The 21,914-nt window shown below is 41.5% G+C and overlaps 1 protein-coding gene across 1 annotated transcript; it reads right to left on the reverse strand.

Annotated features, from left to right (window-relative positions):
• Positions 1-3,873: 3,873 nt before the first annotated feature.
• LOC117149966 (dynein beta chain, ciliary-like) lies at positions 3,874-16,781 on the reverse strand. Its single transcript, XM_033316863.1, has 4 exons — positions 16,719-16,781; positions 13,884-15,556; positions 5,175-5,326; positions 3,874-3,896 (listed from the first exon to the last, which is right to left on the reverse strand). The coding sequence occupies exons 1-4, from the start codon at positions 16,779-16,781 to the stop codon at positions 3,874-3,876; spliced, it is 1,911 nt and encodes a 636-aa protein (XP_033172754.1).
• Positions 16,782-21,914: the final 5,133 nt, after the last annotated feature.

The raw sequence follows: 21,914 nt of genomic DNA on the forward strand, positions 1-21,914 counted from the left end.
ATAGCTACTGTGCTATGCTGTTTATTGATATTGCAAGCTACAACTGCGACAGAAAATTCGAAACCTCGAAAACAGGGCGAAGAACTTGGGAAAACTTACGACATCGACGCAAAGGCTGCAGTTATGGTGAACAAAATTGGTAAAATTGAAGTCGCTACATCTAGTTGGCAATTATTGTTTTATTATGACATGCAAGCCTATTATGATGTCATAAAACAATCAGAGGACTTCCTGGAAAAATCCTGCTTGGTTTGCGAACAAATGGGAGACTTCAAGGACTACTGCGATTTCTTCGGCACGACAATACGGACGAAAATTGACAACATCAAAGAAAAAGACAAAATACTACGGCACCGTACCAACCGAAAGAAAAGGTTTATACTGTTCTTTGATATCGGAAATGCCAATAGAATACAGGAAAATATGCAAACGATCATACAAAACGAAAAACATCTAATGGAATATGTTGACAATCAGACCTCGGAAGAATTAGTAAGAGTAACTACGATAGAAGCAAACCGGAATTTTGGAAAACTGACCCAAAAAGTCAATATTATTGCAGAAACCATGAAGGAGTACTTTATGGTATATAAGGAGTCAATTAAATTCCTTATGTTATCAAATCAAGTGCGAAACTGGATTGAAGAGGCAGAAAGCCTACAAGCAACAGCGATCTCAATGATAACGAACATTAGTGAAGGAAGAATCCATCCTACACTAATTGCGCCTAACAAAATGCTGGAGGAGCTCGAAAAAGTTAAGCAAAAATTAGGACGAAAACAAATGCTACCGGGTGGAAATTCAGTTATACAATTACCACTGATCTATAAACTGATGAAGGCACAAGCTATGTTGAAGGATAATGTCCTATTCATTGAAGCAAAATTGAAGATATACAACAATCAGGAAACGGATCTCTTTGAAGTAATCCAAATACCAGTGTGGACAAACGGAACCAAGCTTATTCCGAAATTGAAATTGATATCACCATTGAAACCAAGCAATGCACACTCAAGCGAAATGATGGAATTCCAAGGCAGTTCGTTCATCAAATAGATAAGTGGATCCAACCGTTGGTTATCTAGACTGTTTAAGAATACAACAGCTAATATAAGATGCAACGAACAGCATCAAGTTATAAGACTGCCCAATCAAGGCATTATACAACTACTTGCAGGATGCACAGCAATATTAGGGGATACAACAATAATTACTCCTCAAAAAGTAATTTCGACAGCGTCTGAAATGTCTATCTTTCCCAGTGACCACGCGGGAGATGATTAGTGCGGTCATAGGCCTCAAACATAGATTTAAGAATAAAACTCAGCTGCATTTACAAGCGCTGCATTATATAATTAGATGATAAGAACCTATGTAATAATGAATAAAAGGCGAAGACCTCGCAGCAGCGAGTCAGTTAGATTGAAACACCCGAACACGAAGTGAACGCACAAGTTTATAGTGTAAACACCCTTGTTTTGTCATTTCTTTGATTTCTTTGTTTACTTCTTGGTTAACGCTTTGGGGGTACTTTTTGGGGTCTGGGTCTTCATGTTGAGTCTGGATGACATTTTTAATAGTACTTGTGATGGTCAAATTTTTTCCCTCTTTGTACTGCATGTCTCTATATTCGTATAGAACCTTCTTTAAACATTCAACTACCTCTACACTTAGGTGTTCGAGTCTATACTCTTTACATTCGCGTAACTCATTGTTAATCGCGAAGTTGACTTTATCGTTGTCAACGGACATGGGATCGAGATGTGTTACATCATTGTCCACTGTGTCACTAAAAACATTTGAAGTGAGGCATTTTGGTAATGAGGTCTTCTTCTGTTCTTGATGCTTTGGTTTACGGCACTTAGGTGTAATCTTAACCTTTTGCATCTTTGGATTGATTTTCTCCACTGGAGCATAATCATCCTTTTGTTGTGGGTCGAGGCATTTAGATGCGGTCTCGCCCTTCTTTTCTCCATTGAAAAACTTAAACTTTAAACCTAGAGTTACTGTCTCGTTATCATAGTCCCTTCTAATAATTCCCTCTTCGATTATTCGGTATGAAACGAAGTAAATACTGGTTTTGATTTATTATAAGTTGATTCGAATTTTGGGGTGGTTGTGTATTAGTATTTTGATTCATACCAGGATAATAGTAACTGTAATTGTGATTTCTATTACTGTAATATCTATGATTATTACTTTGATTATAATTTCCCCTGTTCCTACGTCTGTTCCCTTCTGATCTATTAGAAAGGTGATTTTTAGGACTGGCATTGTAAAGGCCTAGCTCCATTGATGCTTGTTTTAGTTTATAAATAGTGTCGATATCTTTATGTGCCAATGACATATAAATTCTATCCAGCAGTATTTGAACTATTAAAGATTTAACAGTTTTATTTAACATTTCCGTATAATTCGATTTATCAACGATTTTTGTTCAGCTGTTTTCCTTTAGGGTTCGCTATCTGAGATCCCCAGTACATATGCTTGGCATTCCAATCGCCAGCTGCAACAAACCTTTCACCAAATGAGTCAAAAAGTGTTGTGAAAGTGTACTGCACGCCACTGATCCTCAGAAAATGCAGGGTGTGGCACAGATCCCACTTCTGATGTCGGGTTATGAATATCAGGGGCCTCGCCGTCCGTCCGTCCGTCCATATCAGCGTCGCTCATATCTCTTTTCACTATATAATTTTATGCAGCTGTGCGCAGTCAACGAGTCCACTTGCGTCTGCTTTGCATTCCCTTTTCATTATATCGTTTTCCCTTTCTAACCAAGCAACGCAAGTGGCCACGTTCAGCAACAGCTCTATCGCTCTCGTTTTTGCAAAATCCCGTTCATAGATAATTCATCTATTCATCCTCACACATTGACAATAAATAGGAACACGCATAATAGCAAAGGGAACATGGAGAAGAGTGTAAACAGCGACTACACGCATACTCATTATTTTCGCCACGACATATACTTAAACACACACACATGCATTACTACATAAAAACAACCATACACCAAATCATAGAATGCCTTAGGATATAAGTCAAAAATTTAAGTATTCCACAAGAACCCCAATCTTAGTGACAATAACAAATCCAGCTTGCCCTAATGTAAACATTAACATCCGCTGCCGAATACGTTATTCCCACGAAAGGGTCAAAACCGCTTACGCACCTCAATTTCTCGGCGGATCAGTATCAAATTTAAAAAGAAAAAAAAATAAAATAATAATAAATACGGTTTCCTTCGGCAAAATCAAGTAATCATGTATGTGTTTGTGTTGCGCCGCTTGTAAATCCCTTGCGACGTCGACGCTTCACTTTTCATTGGCTGCCGCCAAGAGCTGATGTCGCGCCAGAGTGGCGGCGCGACACTGACGCCGTGTTCGCTTGTACACTGTTGAATTCAGTTGAATTCGGTCGAATTCTTTTTGCACACCACGCACTACAAGAAAAGAACCACTTACAAAAAAAAAAAATAAATTATTTCAAGAAAATTATTATATATATGTATTTAAAAAAAATAAAAAATAAAAATTTTTGGTGCAATCCCGAAAACAAAAGTATTAGATTTCAATAAACAAAACTAGGATTCTAAGTGCACAAGAGCGAATGCACTTGAATACAAGAGAAATGCAAAGACAATTGAAGTCAGCAACTCCAAAGCTCTCTCTTCACTTGATCAGAAACCTAAAGTCTAAATTCCATATGGGAAAAGCTCGAAACCGAGGCTTGAACGTCAATCAAATCAGAATAATTAGGAGAGTTCAGTTTGACGCCTAATTATAATCGGTCGGTGTTCTTCTCAAGAATAAATATTGTAATCATTCAATAAAAATAAAATTATATTTATATATTATTATTTTTTGTGATTATTTAAATGGCGCAGTCGGTAGGATCTGTTAAATAACGAGTCCTTTTAGTACGGTAGTGATCCATTGAAGGATACGCTATACAACTATCTATCCAGGATCGGCGAATTAAAACATTGATTCTAAAAATTATTTTAAGATCCGCAAAAGAATGAAAGTAGTATTCAAGAAAAATCAGTAACATCTGCTAAACAATTTAAAATAAAATCCCGTGCGGTCGGAAACAAAATTAATTAAAATTTTTAATTTCGTAATTTAAAACCGAATTTAAAATAAAATTCGGTGTATCCAAAAACGTATACAAATACACCATGGCAGTTCCACAACTTTCGGTAACCCACCTTCGATGGCACACCTGGCAAGCTGTCTGGGTTTGTTACCCAGGTCGAGCAGCTTCTTAACTTATACCCTACCCAAGATGCCAGGCAGGCACATGTTATCTACGGAGCAGTGAAACCCTTACTAGAGGATGCAGCATTGGAGGTCGTCACCCAAGAAATAGAAAATACATGGCTGGATACAAAGACGGCCCTGGCGATGGCATTCAAAGATCACAGGCCCTACATAACAATTATAAGACAACTGAAGGATACATCATACCCCGGAAGCATCTGTAAGTTCATCGAGAAGATCGAATCACAATATTGGATTATGTTTGACAAGCTAGAAATAGAAAGCGACAGGGTGATAAATTAAATTACACTGAAATGTTAAAAAGAACTGTTAAATCCGTAATAGATCGAAAATTGCCGGATAGAATTTATTTATCATTGGTACGCAAATATCGATACTATTTATAAATTAAAACAATCTACAATAGAGCTAGGCCGAAAGAAAATCAGCGTTTTAATAGATCAGAAGGGAAGAGACGCAGGAACAAGGGAAATCATAGTTAGATATTACAATATCAGAAATCACAATTACAGCAATTATTATCCTGGAACGAATCAGAATAATATGCAACCTCAAAATTTGAAGCAACCTTTTTTTTTTTTTTAACTTATTGCGTTATTTATTGGATCTTCTCTTTTTGTGAGACTAACAATAATTATTCAAATCTTATTATATAACTTATATTAATTACAATGTGAAGTAATTGTATTAGTTAGAGACGGCCCTAGGATTTCTTTGCTGGGCTGGAGAATCTTTGCGCTTCAGTCGGCTCTGACTGTAGACTCGCGAAAGCGACTTCGCGAGAGGATCTTCGTGTGCGAGCTTTGCTTGATGTTTACTTTTTTTTCATCTGAATTTCCTCATTGACAAGGTTTATGTGGAGGTCTCTATGGATGCTTTCGCTGCGTAGGTACCATGGTGCCCCAGTGATAGTTCGCAGAATCGTGGACTGAGCTCGCTGTATGATTTCAATGTTGGTTTTTGAAGCGTTTCCCCATAGTTCACAGCCGTATGTCCAGATGGTTTTCAGCACGGTGTTGTAGAGGAGTACTTTGTATTCCAGACTAAGGGGAGAGTTGTAATTAATAAGCCAGTGAAGATTGGCTGCTTTAAGCTTCATATGAGTCCTCTTAGATTCTATATGTCGCCGCCAGGTGAGGCGTCTATCTAGGTGAACGCCGAGATATGTTACAACGTCTGCTTGTGGGATAAATGTATTGTTCAGGGTACAGGGTGGGCAGGTTTGTCTGTTCAGTGTGAAGGTTACATGTCTGCTTTTGGTCTCGTTTATCTTAATGCGCCAGTCCGCAAACCATCTTTCCACTATTTTAAGATGACAGGCAAGTTGCTCTGTTGCCTTTGCTGGGCATCTAGATCGGCTAAGTATTGCGGTATCGTCAGCAAACGTAGAGGTTGTGAGCTGATAGTTTGTAGGCATGTCTGCTGTGAATAGGGTGTAAAGAACGGGGCCCAGTACACTACCTTGGGGGACTCCAGCATTGATAACGCGGTCGTGTGAAGTCGAACTGTTACACCTGGTTGAGAACACTCTTTTGAGGAGATAAGATTCGAACACTTTGTGCGTGTTCTGGGGAAGCAGTTTTGTTATCTTGTACATTAGTCCTTCCAGCCAGATTCGGTCAAATGCTTGTGCAACATCTAAGAATATAGCTGAACAGTATTCCCGGTGCTCAAAAGCGGTACGAATTTCGTTTGTGATGCGATTGACCTGTTCGATCGCTCCGTGATTTTTGCGAAAGCCAAACTGATGCGATGGTATTGTATTTCGCCTTCTTAAGTAGGGAGTTCGTTGTTTTAAAAATGCCTTTTCAAACAGTTTCGAGAGACACGTTAGGAGACTGATTGGTCTGTAGGATGAGGGTTGCGTTTTGTCTTTGCCTGGCTTGGGAATCATTACTATATTCGCCTTTTTCCACCTTTGGGGATAGTATCCAAGTTTCGTAATAGCGTTGAAGAGATGGCATAAGGTCAGAACCGCACACGGTGGGAGTTCTATGATCATTTTTGGAGCCACCAAGTAATTTCCAGGTGATTTTTTGGGATTAAGATCTTTTATGATAGATGCTATCTCACTTTGGCTGAATGTTACTGGATTTATAGGGGGCAAGCTTTTAGTTACTACAGGGAGGACAAATGAGTTGCTAGCAGGATTTGGTTGGAATACTTTCTGAAGGTGATCGGCGAACGCATTAGCTCTATCTTCGTCGCTGCGTGTCCAGCTTCCAGAGGGACCTCGCAGTGGAACGACTGTTTCTGCCGGTGGCTGTATGCTTTTGTGTGCTTTCCACAAAGGGTTCCTTTTGCTGGTGGGCGATAGTTGTTTGATATATGGGCGTTGGCTTCCTCAAGCTTAAGTGCCCTGGTTAGTTTACGTGTTGCTATTTTTAGATGTTCTTTAGCCGTTGGGGATCTATGATTCTGCCATTCTCTTCTTAGTCTTTGTTTTTCAAGTACTAGCTGTTCGATTTCACGATTTGTCTTGCTATGATTTGTCATTTTGTGTGTGTCTGGAGGTGTAGAGGCCTTGGCTGCAGCAACAAGTGTTTCCTCTATCGATTTGACCAGGCGATCAACATCCTCGTCGGTGAATACTGTTTGAGTTGGTTCCATGTGAGTACAAACATATTTCGCGTACCTTGCCCAGTTGGTCCTGTTGCCTGTCAGCCTGTAGGGCCGCTCAGTTATATGTGGTCGGTGCCAGAGAGTAAGTAGAACTGGAGAGTGATCAGATGATAGTTCTGCAAGTGACTCGGCCGTAATATTATTTCTTGGAATCTTTCTTGTTATTGCGAAGTCAATGAGATCCGGTAGCTTATTTGGATCTGCTGGCCAGTATGTAGGCCTACCCGGAGTCACATAATCGAGCTTGTTTCGCGGCTTAATGAGCGCGTTGTAAAGTTGTTTGCCCTTTGGTGTCAGAAGACGTGATCCCCAGTGCGTATGCTTGGCATTGTAGTCACCGGCCGCTATGAATCGCTCACCGAGTGAGTTGAAAAATTCCGAGAATTGGTCCTCAGAAACTACAAAACGAGGTGGGCAGTAGACTGCGGCCAGAGTGACGGGGCCGCTGCTGGATTGCATGCTTATGGAAGTGGATTGCAGGTAGTCCATTTCAGTTCTGTTATAAAGGTGGTGTTTGATGCGACTTCTGATAAGTATAGCAGTGCCCCCATGGGCTTAGCCGTCCGGATGGTTTGTGGCGTAGAATAAGTATCCTGGGATATGGAAGTTGTGCTTGTCTGTTAGATGAGTCTCAGAGAGGAGCATGACGTCAATATTTTTTTCGAATAAGAACTGGGCAAGTTCGTTTTTATGCCGTGAAACGCCATTCGCGTTCCACATAGATATTTGAAGTGGAGACATTATATTGATTTGGATGAGAGAAGAAGCTGTATCAGCATATTTTGGTTTCGCATAAGCTCTTGCATTGTGGTTTGCATGAATGTGATAAACTCTTTTAGGGTTTGCTGGAGTGAGATCATCATCGTTTCAATGCCAGTTGATATATGCTACGTTTGTTCGTTCAAGGTAGTTATTTTCTGTTCTTCCCGAGTAGAAGTCGACTTTTGTGTTAGCGGATTCACGGATTTAATTCCCGATTTTAAGGCACTAGCGAAGGAAACGCTAGGACTGGTACGATGTGTAGGGGGGGGGGGGGGGGGGGGTGCAGTGTAGGACGGGCCCGATTGTGGCGGAGGGTGAGCAATGTGGGTGGTCTGAGCGCGTATTGATTCTCCGCGTTTTTTAAGGCGGTTCTTTAGTTCCTTGTATACTACACAGCCACGCCAGTTCGCTGTGTGACTTTCACCGCATTTGCTGCACATTTTAAGAGAGATGTCTTCCTTGTTCTTATGGCAGTTCGCTGTGCTATGAGCTTCACTACAGACTACTCAAATAGATTTCAGCGTACAGTACGCCTTAGTGTGGCCATATTCTTGGCAGTTAGTGCACTGCACTGGGCGATTGCGCTTGTGTGGCTCTTCCACTGTGATACGCCGATGCAGTAGGAGCTGTAACTTGTAGATTGGATAAACTTCATTTTTTTCAGTGTCTGGCGCTCTGGCTCCAACTCGATTTTGAACATTGGTTGTGGTTCCTTATTTTTGTTTAATATGTTCATGACCATTTTTGCACTAAAGTTCTTTTCCTTGAGCGCTTCTACGATTTCAGTGCCCGAAACAGTTGCCTCAATCCCTTTGAGAACAACCTGTAGGCCCCTTGCGCTTTTTAGTTGGTATGTATAAAAGTTTTTTCTTGCTTCATCCAAGAATTTGGTTAGTAGAATCCAAGAATTTGGCTATCCTCGGTTTCAGCAAGAACGCGCTCTTTCTTGAGTTGTTGGCAATGGTAAACTTGTCGGGTTATGGGTGATTGACCGCTCGCTGTCTGCAGAAGTCGCGGAGACATAAGAGAAGTACGCGTTGTTTCGTTGCAATGAGAGCCGGCGATCGTCTTGCTCGCGTTGTCGCTGAACGCGAGTGTCTTTCTGGCTCATAGTGTAAAACTACTTGCTTATACTATTTCAAACACAGAATATGTATTCGAGCGATGGTGCATCGCACAGAGCGTCTCTTTCGCTTTCGATTTATTTGATTGTATTATATTAATAACCATTCACTTCACTAAAAACAACCGATTTTATACGGAGCTCGATGAAAGCACGTCTTTACACGTCAGCGACCATATATCATATGCCATATATTGAAGCAACCTACGACACATCAGAGTCACTATTCTACTCAACTAAACAATCCTCTTAACAATTCCACTAATTTCCAACATTCAACCTCAAAAAATACAGAAATATGTATATAGTAGCATATGCTTCACATATTACGCTTCCATAAGCATTGTACATACAATCTTGCACATGCATAAACACATAAAACCAATTCACGTTTTTGCTTACATATCGTTCTTTTGTACACATATAGAAAAAATCAAACACCACACTCACAAATACCCTGACTAGACATTCCCATTTCTCGCGACTCACTTCGAGCCGATCAAAACTCTGTACAGTAGTCTTAAGCTGACATTCCTGGAATAAAGACGTTCACCGAAATTGCTCGTGTTTCAATTTAAAGTTGTTTCAGCGTTGATCTTTGTCTTTGTTATTGAGGGATCATTTATTCGACTAACAAATTAATAACTACGTAAGTGGCGCAGTCGGTAGGATGATACTAATTGATGCGATATTAAACATATTCAATTATCTGTGTATCATCCGCTAAAGAACTACAACTACAACTTCAAAAGCTCGCGTCGGTAAATCGGTACAGTCAGTTCAGAACCAACAACTTATCCGAAACCCCAGAGTGATAGTGAAATTAAAAAAACTTAAAATTATATCAAATTTTAAGAAGACGCCTTTGAATTCACTGACTAGTAAATCCACATAAGGTTACTCAAAATAAAGTGAAATAGCTAAGTGCGCAACACTAAATAAACGTAACTACAACTAAGTAAACTACAATAATAACTGTTAAACTAAGTGAAAACTAAAAAAAAAAAACGTAACTACAACTAAGTGAACTACAATAATAACCGTTAAACTAAGTGAAAACTAAATAAACGTAACTACAACTAAGTAAACTACAATAATAACCGTTAAACTAAGTGAAAACTAAAAAAAAAAAAAAGTAACGACAACTAAGTGAACTACAAACTAAGTAAAAACTAAATAAACGTAACTACAACTAAGTGAATTACAATAATAACAGTTATACTAAGTGAAAACCAAATAGACTTAACCAAAAAAAAAGCGAACAATAATAATTACAGTGAAAATAAGTTGAAATTAACCCTTTCGCGCCCAACGTTGCTTGTGAGCAATTTCTGTTTTCAGAGCTAACTGTAAGCGAGCCTCTTGTTTTATCGGCTCATTCTTTTTGATAGCACCGTGCTTTTATGTGCCTACTCTGAATACGAAAAGAAATAAGCAAAGACACAAACCATTAATTAGAACACAAATCCCATCCAAATCACAAACCTAAATAAAGACACTAACAAAAAAAATTCAAACCAACAAACCACGATGGCCGTAGCAGCACCAGCACAAGTAGAATTGTCTGAATCAAACATGATTCAAGTAGAAAGACAAATACACGCAATCGAGGTTTTCAACGGAGATCCCAACACTTTGTACACTTTCATCAGTCGCGTCGACTTCATCTTGGCTCTGTATCAGACCACAGATGAAAGACAAAAGTTAATAATCTTTGGACACATCGAACGGAACATCAGTGGCGATGTTATCCGCACCCTCGGAGTAACCAACCTCAGCAGCTGGAGCGAACTCAGGACTCAGCTTATACTAAACTACAAGCCCCAAGCACCGAACCACCAACTTCTGGAAGAATTCAGGAACATACAATATCGGGGTAACATTCGTCATTTCCTCGAAGAAGCCGAAAAAAAACGACAGATACTTATAAGTAAATTAGAACTAGAAAATAATACTAACGAAACCATTCTATATACTAGATTAATACAAACCAGCATCGAAAATCTAATTCAAAAACTTCCAAGCCACATTTTTCTTAGAATAGTAAACTGTAATATTCCAAACCTATGATCACTAATAAATATATTACAAGAAAAAGGTCTCTATGAGGCACCAACCTCAAGTAAAGATAATATAAAGCCAACTTCAATTCCAAACAAAATATCAAACAACCCCCAAAATAGACAAATGAATAACCAAATTAGACCCTTTGTACCCTTACAACCATTCTATAATAACAGAAGAGGAAATACCAACAACAAATGACAACGAACCAGTTGACCTTGAACAAGCAGAAAATTTTCGGTTAGTAGCCCCGGATCAAACCAATATATAATGATAAAACATAATAATACTGAATTGAAATGTCTAATCGAAACTGGATCTACGATAAATATGCTCACGCGAATTATTTTTCAACCGCCAATACAAGAAACATATCAGCTAATCCACACTAGTAATGGCCCATTAATTATTAACACACTTACGAATATACCACCTAATAACTACTTCCCTGTTGCCCAAGACTTCTTTATCCACCAGTTCTCGGATCATTATGACATGCTGATTGGACGCAAATTGTTGTCCGAAGCCAAAGCAATAATCGATTATAAAAAGAAAACTGCTACCCTATTTAACAAAATATATAAGATAAAAGACAGTAATAACATTACAGAACGGAATCATATCCAAGTGGACCCTTCATTTCCACAAGACCCCAACTATTTAGAAACCTCCACACTTCAGGAAAACTTGTTCCGACTAGAACACCTTAACGTAGAAGAAAAACAAAAATTAATTAACCTACTGATAAAATACCAAGACATTCAATTTCACGAAGGTGACACGCTCACGTTCACAAACCACAAAAACATGTTATCAACACCACACACAATATCCCCGTCTACTCTAAAGTTTATAGTTTCCAACAGACATATGAAAAGGAGGTAGAAAAACAGATCCAAGACATGCTAGAACAGGGTATTATCCGAGAAAGTAATTCACCGTACTGTAGCCCCATTTGGGTCGTACCTAAAAAGCTAGATGCTTCTGGGCAGCAGAAGCTTCGTATCGTAATAGACTATAGGAAATTGAACGAAATAACAATAAACGACAGATACCCCATACCAAACATAGATGAAATATTAGCAAAACTAGGGAGGTCAAATTATTTCACAACAATAGATCTTGCAAAGGGCTTCCATCAAGTAGAAATGGACTCAGAGTCAATAGCCAAAACTGCCTTCTCTACAAAATATGGACACTACGAGTACACGCGAATGCCATTTGGGCTTAAAAATGCCCCCGCTACATTTCAACGATGTATGAATAATTTACTCCGTCCGCTTTTAAATAAATGTTGCCTAGTATACCTAGACGACATCATAGTTTTCTCCACATCATTAGAAGAACATCTTCAAGCCTTACAGGCTGTTTTCGAAAAATTATCACAGGCAAATTTAAAAGTACAACTAAACAAATGCGAATTCTTAAAACAAGAGACAACTTTCTTAGGACATGTTATCACTAAAGACGGGATTAAACCAAACCCGGATAAAATAAAAGCTATAGTCAAGTATCCATTACCAAGAAAAACTAAAGAAATTAAAGCCTTCCTAGGACTCACAGGATATTATAGGAAATTTATACCTAACTTTTCTGACATTGCCAAACCCCTGACCAAGTGCCAAAAGAAAGGAGCAACAATAGATATAAACAGTTCAGAATACTTAAAAGCATTCCAAAAGTTAAAATTATTATTATTATTATTATACATTTCATATACATTTCATATACATTTCATATACATTTCATATACATTTCATATACATTTCATATACATTTCATATACATTTCATATACATTTCATATACATTTCATATACATTTCATATACATTTCATATACATTTCATATACATTTCATATACATTTCATATACATTTCATATACATTTCATATACATTTCATATACATTTCATATACATTTCATATACATTTCATATACATTTCATATCATATACATTTCATATACATTTCATATACATTTATTACATTTCATATACATTTTATAGATTTTATACATTTTTTACATTTTATACATCCGCCATCTTGCCGACCGCCTTTTCCGTGCGTCCACGCCTCGTGACCTTCTCCGCGAGTTGTACCCCACTGTCTGTCTGCGGACTCTGTTCCGACTGTCTGACAGCGCGGCCGCGTCCTGACCGCGCGACACGCACCGGTACTCTCCTCGTCTATCCTCGCGTACGTATGGCTCCTCGCGTTTTGTGACTGAGTGCCTCGAGCTGTTCCCTTACCGTTCCAACTCTGTGCCCTTGGCCGGCTCGATTCCAAGGTCCAGCGCGGTACCGATAGTTCACGGTCTCCCCACTTTGTCGGTGTCAAAAAACCATTAATTCCCGTTCGACCTGACATACTCTTCTCGCATTCCAGCATTTGCCAACTACAAAGTGAAATATTTATGCTTATGCTTTCGATAACTCTTCCATTACCATTTTTAGGGGAAGACTCAATGACGCAGCGGAAACTTATTGATTCAAACAATAATTCAGTATCAGGGAGCCTAGCTGATCCCATCTCCCTCCGAAGACTGAAGAGGGTACACCCCAGCGATCTCCTTACCCGGAGGATAACATAACATATTACATTTTCTTTCGTACTTTATAATTAAGATACCACTTGGTCTCATTTATCTTTATCACACATTAGGTTAAGTTCAGAGGAATTACTGAACGATTTCTTTTGAAACCATAATAAATAGAATTAGAGAAATTAAAAAAAAAAAAGAAATAAAGTAACATGTCGATCATGTTTTATTAATGTTACAGAAAAAAAAAACAGAACAACTTAAATAAAAACAGGGAAATAAGAGAAATTAAAGGGATAAAGTCAAACTATTATTAGAATGCATAGTTGGGTCAATTAAAGAATACGATTTATGTATTACCAGTCAACAAATCCTATATTGGATTTTTACTCTTTCGCGGCTCTCTGGAAGCCTATTATAAAATATACATCGTAGATAATAAAATATAAAATCGTAGATTAATAATACTTATTATTTCATTCAACTTACTTTACTGCAAATGAGCAAAAGTGCCGCTGAAGACGAGGATCGATGGTAAAAGACCCAGCTGATGGGTTCATACACGCTACAATATTACATTTATGTATGTCACGTAATGTCATTTTTTGCCGGTCGTACCAGTGGTGATAGTCCATAAATTGCCTAATCAACGTATGGGGCTGAACTGTAAAATATTTGTCTACCTCCGGCATGTTCATATCATCCACAAAGTATATCATTCGTTTGTTTCCAATGGGTCCGTAGTTCCTACCTGCTTTTTTTTCCAGAGGCTTTTCAAGAATACGCTGCAACATCTCGGAAGTGGTATAGAAATTGAAAGGAACATTTGTAACAGAGTACTTATCAGAAGGTAAGGCACTTAGCTTTGCGTTCATTAGGATGGTCTTACCCGATCCTGAGGGTCCGATCAACATTAGTGGATGATCGGCTTCTATAAGAGTATCCATAAAAAATCGCAAACGAGTGGTCTCAGCCGTGTTCACTAAATTTGACTGTAAAGGTAAATCCATATCCAACTCAAATTGTGGTACAAGATTTGTCCATGGGAAAAATTTCTTTGTCTCATGGTCTATGTAAAATGAAAATATTGTCCCTGATACAGGGAACTTTACAGCTTTATATTCGTTAAGGAACCATTTGCTGAATTCATTACGCCAGTCTATAATTTGATCCTGAAATAGCGATGAGCCGAAGCCCCATACGATGCAGAATACAAAGTAAATCTCATACCAGTCTTTTGGGCAATCATTCGGTACGTTCTGGGGAGTTAACATGCTATCTAGCAAGTAGCAAGTCATTTGCAAACGTGCTATATCCGATATGGGAGTTATCGACCTAAGCCGGGTTCGAAATATGTCTAAGAGAGGCGGCACATACTTATCAAAGAGAACGTTGAGCATTGAAACTTCGCTAGAATTTGTACGGGTTCCAAGCCATGACTGTATGAATGGGGTCCATCCCAGATCCTGTGGATTTATATATAGTATGCCTGCCCTTGATACAGTAGCAGGTGTAGCCGTGCGCAGAGATGCGATTTCAAAAAGCAAGCGCATTTCCTTGGTGAGAGCAATGCGCTCGTTGCTTGCCAGAGTAAGAACTTTATTATCATCCATCACCGTATTTAAGCTCTCAATCCACATAGGATCAATGTCGCCGTCAAGAACAATCCATTTTGGGCCTGTTCCACCTAGGTTCGCTTGGTCTCTCATTAGAATAGAAAAAAGGCCATCCTTCCATTCACGCGTTGATGGATTGACGATACCAAAGAGCTCATCATTAGTAACCGCTTTTGGGTTAAGGTCGTTGTAGTGCGGTTTTCTTTTCTGGTTTTGGTATGTCTTGTTAAGTGTCTTCCACACTTCTGATTTTCCTGTTCCAGCGAATCCGATTATAAACACAGAATGACGTACGGCAAAAAGTTCTTCAAGTTGAACAATTTTTAAAATAAATCCGTCCTCTGGCTGCAGCTTTAAGTCTAGAGCGGACCGTTTTATAACTGCTTCGAATTCCGGATTACGTTTCCGCGGTACATCGAGTGCAGGAAACAGATCTCCAATTAGGCCCATGAACACTGGTACATCATCCGTAACAATTTTAGGAATATTAAAGTCACGCAAGGCCCGCATTAGGACTTGATCCTCAGGCCTTTGTCTATCGTCGCGCTGAAAAGAAAAAGTAGGTTATTTTTAATTAAGACAGAAAAACGTTATTATTTTTTTTTTTATATTAATTATAAGTTAAATTACTAATTTTTGTCTGCTAAATTATATATATATTGATCATACTTTCCTTTTTGTTTTTTTTTAATCATTTATTATTCATTAATCTTAAAGTCACTAGGAATTTTTAAATTACTTCTGAGCTTAACATAATGCGTAGCTTAAAAGCTAATATTATGGATACTGGTTCTTAATTATAATGTGTACAAATGTACCGTGGAGGAGTTCATGGGGATGTATTCTCCTCAGACGTCGGAGGCAAATAGGGCCGACAAGATTATTCGCCAACGTGTGGTACCTTTCTTATATAAGAACCTTATCACCCGAGAGACTTCTCTGTCTGTCTGAAAAACTCCTCAGATTTAGCGCCTCTTTTGCAGCTGATGAGAGCGTCATGTATTCTGCTTCCGTGCTGCTTTAGGCAAAACTATTTATTTTTTCCGACTTCCAAGAGCTAGGACCTCCCAACAAGAAGAAAACTAATTCTGTGTACGAACGCCGGTGGCTGACATCACCTGCCCAGTCGGCAGGGAACGTAGCCCACCAATGGTAAACCTTCAGCCCGAGAGCTTAATGTTTTATGGGATGTCCCTGCCTAATACAGCATCACATGTTTCATTCCCAATACATGTTCACAATGTGGGTTCTTATTTCGCTGCAACAGCTTCACAACTGAGTGGTAGATATCTGGTCCTGGTGTCGCTGTGGTCCTCAACTGCTTACAATGTCACATCGTTCATCGTTATACATCCCAACTCTCCGTACCCAATAACGTTCTTCAGCTGACCTTTGTCCACGCATTCAAATCTCGAAGCTATGTTAGATCTGACCTGACTATAACAAGATCGTCTACATAAATTAGTACAAGACACAAGTTAGCGTTTATGTCCTCTCTCGAAGAGTTTTCGCTACCAAGCGAGCTTTGTGCCTTTCGGGATTGCCCTCACCATCTTTTTTTTTTGCCTTTCGGGAAAGTGAAAGTAGACTCCTTGGGCGCCCTGCCTTTCCCGTCCGAATAGTTCTAGGTCTCCCTGGCCCGATTCTCATTGCCTCTCCTGCCAGTGGCACCTCCTCATCCTGTGATGAGGACTAGACTAGACTAGACTCTATTCTTTGGATTAGAGTTCTCCCAGGCTTCTTCATTTTCAACATCCTCGATGATTACCATTTCACCTTTCCGCCTCAAAATCTTAGGCTCGTATTCTTCAGTTTCTATGAATAATAAGCCGCGCTTAAAAACGACCTGCTGCGTACAACCTGTACCCTTTTGATTCCAGGAAATATCCAAGTCGATATTCCTTACCTTTGGCTTTGGTCCCACCACCAACGATCCAAAAACTCGCATGTGACCCACACTAGGTGTTTTGCCACTAAAAGCCTCATATGGAGTTATTCTGACAAGAGCTTCAGTTGGAGATCGATTTCTGATGTAACCTGCAGTCTCTGCCCAAAGACTCTTCGGCATTCCTGAGTGAATAAGCAAACTCCTGGTCATTTCCACCAGGGTACGGTTGGCTCGCTCAGCCACTCCGTTTTGTTGCGGACTGTAGGCTGTAGGGGACTGTTAACTGCCTTACGATTCCATTTTCCAGCAACAAAGTGTCAAAACGTTTATTAACAAACTCACGACCATTATTGCTGCGTATTGCTTTTATTTTGCATTAGAGCTGACACTCTGCCATTCGTTTGAATACTGTTGGGATGCTGGGGGTTGCTGGTCCTGGAAAATTCCTAGTTTGCTGAAAATAGAACACTCGGAGAAAAGCTAACACTTTTGTAAATGCGCGGGCGGGACCGGGCTTATCTTTATTGCTCGTGGTTAGTTTTTACACTAAAGCTTATATAGCGGAGACTCCTCGGAGACGGTGAAGAGCGGGAGAGCGTAAGAGGGAGTGGAAAGCGTAAGAGGGAGCGGAGAGCGGGTGAAAGTCCAAACCCCGTAACTTGAACATTCCGCCCCCCTTGCAATCACTGGGGTTGCAACATAGCCATCATACGGCAGGCTGCAGGCACCGGACACGATCCACCCAAACACGGTCTTTTGAGCGACCGGCATTCCCTCGTCGAAGGTCAGAAATCCGGATTGGATAACCTTAGGATAAATATCTGCTCCTAAGACCATGGAGACGGTAGCAGGCCGATGGAACTGGTCATCAGCCATCATGATGTCCCGATACTTGGACACTACGATGTCGCTCAATGCCCGGACAGGTGTGCGGATCCGCACCCTGGGCTCGATGTTGAGCACGACCTCCAGCTTCGTGTTCGCGTCGATCCTGGAGCGAATCGTCGTCGTGCAGACCTTCTCGTCGCCAACATTGGTCATCGGAAGCTTAAGGGCTGACGCCAACGAAGCGTCGATGCAGCTCATGGGGCTGCACGGATCGATAAGTGCTGCGGTCTCGAAGGTCTTCGTCACGGTCTCAAACTTGACCAGCGCTGTGGGAAGGATGTTCACGCTGTGGCGTTGCAGCAGCGACGAGAGCGATGGGCGGTGAACTCCTACGCTGAATTGGCGGATTTTGCCGGCGGGAACGTTGGGACGAGGCCGAAGCTGCTTGCCGGGTTGGCACCGGTTGGAGACGCGAGCGCGCTCGCGACCCCGACAACGAGCTAACCAGCTCGTGCATGTGTGGTGCGTGTGGTGGGATCGGTCGCACTTCTTGCAACGATCACCGCTTCGGCAGTCTCCCGTGGAATGCTCGTGAGCGAGGCAATTGGCGCAGTATTTGTTAATGAGGACTGCTCGCAAACGCTTTTCAGCGCTGAGCTTTAGGAACCTCGCGCACTTCCGAAGAGGATGGATACCGCGGCAGACTCGGCATCGGTAGGATTGAATACCTCGGGTACGTCTGCTCTCCACGGCACGAGCACTGCGTGCGTTTTGTTGACGAGGGGCCATGCTGCGCGTAGTCGAATGTCGAAAGGAGATTGAAAACGAAATGAAAAATAATGGATGATTAGTGCTAGTGAACTACAACTAAGGACGAGAGGAGCGCCTATTATTGTGGAGATTCGGAAGACTCCGTCGGCAAAAGCACCACTTTTGCCACTGGACGTTTAATAACTCCACGTGCAGTACGGATATGTACTACACGGACGTTGCCGTCGGCTCCTGGGAAAACATACTCAATTCTGCCGAGTCGCCACTCATTAGAGGGCAAGTTGTCGTCCTTGATGACGACCATGTCATCGATACGGAGATTTTTAGACGGGGCCTGCCATTTAGAGCACTTGTGGAGTTCTTTGAGGTACTTTTCTTTCCATCGCACACGGAACTGCTGATGGAGAGCTTTCAAATGCTGCCACCGATTAAGAAGGTATTTCGTTTCCCCCTTTACTTCGGGTTCCACCGTGGACATAAGGGGTCCCCCGACAAGGAAATGCCCTGGCGTCAGAGCCAGCAAATCTGTCGGATCCTCAGACATAGGAGAGAGCGGCCTGGAGTTAAGGCACGCTTCTATTTTTGCCAAAAGCGTGGAGAGCTCTTTGAACGTGCATTTTCGTGTGGCAGTGCATTTGTAAAATAACGCCTGCTTCCCAAAGGCCTCCCATATGGGGTGCCCCGGAGGAATAAATTGCCATTGCATCTCTTGATGAATATAGGCATTCGTCACCGACTCTTTTACGGCTTGAAGGAAATCGCGGGAAAGCAGGGTGGCAGCGCCAACAAAGGTTTTTCCATTGTCTGACTGGACTTGACGTGGACACCCTCTTCTGGATACAAAACGAGAGAAAGCGGCAAGAAACTTTTCGGTCGTTAAGTCAGATGTAGGCTCTAAGTGGATGGCCTTGGTGAAGAGAAACAAACAAAAACTAACTAACACCCTTTGTAATAAGACATGCTCTTCCCTTATCAGGTTCTTAATTCTCGGAATCCAGTATTTCGACCGGAGGAGGCGCACCATTAACTGGTTACCACCATGGAGAGTTATGCGATGAGTGAAATTCGCAAGGAGGCGAGAAAGCAGGCAGTTATACGGAAGAATCACTGGATGCCGTTCATTGTATTGAAGGCTTTCGGAAGCCGCCACACGGCCGCACGCCCTGATCAGTCCTTGCGGATCTAGAAACGGGTTCATGCATAGGATGGCACTTGAACTTGGCACTGGACGCTTTTCACTTAGGCAGTGATATTCCACAGGGAATTCTCTGCGCTGAGTATTTGAAATTAGGAACCGGCGATTTCAGTGGCCAGCAAATGCACATCAGATGGAGATGTCTGCTTCCTGCACCGCTGAATGAAGCGATGAACATAAGCAAGGACTCGTAGAGCTTTCTCTAGCTTGTAGAAACGTGCCAACAATTCTTCATAAGGAGCTTTTGCGAGATGGACTTTTAGAGCACGCTTCTCCAGGTCGGTCACCGGAGCGTTGTCGACCTGAATTGGCCATTTTTTGCGTGAATTATGCAACCAAGTCGGTCCGTGCCACCATAACTGGCTATCGGCTAGATCTTGGAGGGAAACTCCTCTACTTGCCAGGTCTTCTGGATTATGCTCAGATTGAACATGAGACCAATTCTCTGTTTTTGTGGCCTGGGTGATCTTCGTCACCCTATTGGCTACAAATGTGGTCCACTGGCACGCTGGCTTGCTTAACCATGCAAGCACTATCGTGGAGTCCGTCCAACAGTAAAGTTCGAAGTTAATCGTAGGCATCTGCGGAATGATGGCTGCAGCCATTTCGGAAAGCAATAACGCTCCGCACAGCTCCAGTCTTGGGAGCGAAACCGTTTTGACTGGTGCTACCCGGGTTTTCGCGGTTAGGAGTTGCACCATAATGGTGCTGCCCACTTCTACGCGGACATATATGGCCGCCCCATAAGCCTTCGCATCGCAAAAGCCATGATGCTCGACCTTGAAATCTGGACGAAACGATAGCCAGCGTGGAATGCGTATCTGCTCTAACACTGAATAACTTTGGAGAAAATTAAGCCATCGCTGAAAAAGCTCATTTGGAATGTTTTCGTCCCACCCAAGCTCCTGCAGCCAAATCTCCTGCATGAAAATTTTGGCTCGAACGATAAGCGGCGCTAACCGTTTCGAACAGGGTCGAACAATTTGGCAATTTGGGACAGGACTTGGCGTTTTGTAAAGGACGTTTCAATAGCCAACTCTGGCGGGACGAAGAAGAAATCGTCGGAGGTTGCTTTCCAGCGAATACCGAGGGTTTTGGCAGTAATTTCTGCATCGATCTCAAGAAAATCAGTATTTAAAAGATGGTTGCTCTGAATGGCCGCTAAAACTTCCTTTTGGTTGGAGGTCCATTTCCCTCTTGCACCATGAGCTGAGCTTCTTCCGTGGAGTCCGCTCCGGCTAGAACATCATCCACATACATGAAATTTCGAATGACATTGCTAGCTTTTGGATGGCTGAGTTCTACGTCAGCTGCTAGCTGCTGCAGTACTCGGATGGCCAGAAAGGCGCGCAATTGACTCCAAAGGTTACTGGTTTTCAATTCGAAATCTCTGATTTCCTCGCTGGAATGGAGTGTGTTTCGGATCTACCCAGATCTGCCGATACATTTTTTCGATATCGGCGCTGAACACGTATCGGAAATAGCGCCATTCAGATTTGAATGGTTAAGTCGGACTGTAAGACAGGGCCAGCATGAAGGATATCATTTAAACTGGTACCATTCGATGAAGGGCTGGAGGCATTGAATACTACACGGAGTTTAGTAGTTACGCTTTTCCGGTTTTAAGACGGCGTGATGTGGCATATAATAGGGTTGCAATCATGGGTAGGAAGAACTTGTCGCATGTGCTTTAAGCCGAGATATTCCTGGATCACCGAATCGTATCTCGCTTTCAAGGCCTCATCTCTTTTTAGACGCTGCTCATTTCTTAAGAACTGAGCCAACGCGAAAGACCTAGAATGCCCTAGCCCGGAACCAATATGTTCTGGGTCGTGAAAAGGCAGAGTAACGACATATTTGCCGCACTCGTTTCTCGTGGTCGTTTGAAGGAAATTCTTCTCGCACATGGAATCGGATTCTTTTACCAACTTGTTGGTATATCCTCCACCTCCCAAAATTTTGTGAGGAGTTTGTCCAGTGAATTATCGTACGCGTGGGAGATCTGTGTCGAAAAAGAGGAAATTCTGCTTTGGGCTGAGGCTGACACTGGCCCAGTTAGTACCCAGCCGAATATGGTCTCTTGCCCCAAGAGAGAGCCACAGATGTTGGTTTTTGCTCCACTCAGAAGCACCGAAGGCAGGATGTCGGCTCCGATAAGTACATCTATTTGTGCGCTCTCATAGAATTTTGGATCCGCCAGTGGAAAATCGGGAAGATCCCGA

The sequence above is a fragment of the Drosophila mauritiana genome, unplaced genomic scaffold, assembly GCF_004382145.1.
Source record: "Drosophila mauritiana strain mau12 unplaced genomic scaffold, ASM438214v1 Y_06, whole genome shotgun sequence".
In the NCBI taxonomy this organism is placed as follows: Eukaryota; Metazoa; Arthropoda; class Insecta; order Diptera; family Drosophilidae; genus Drosophila; species Drosophila mauritiana.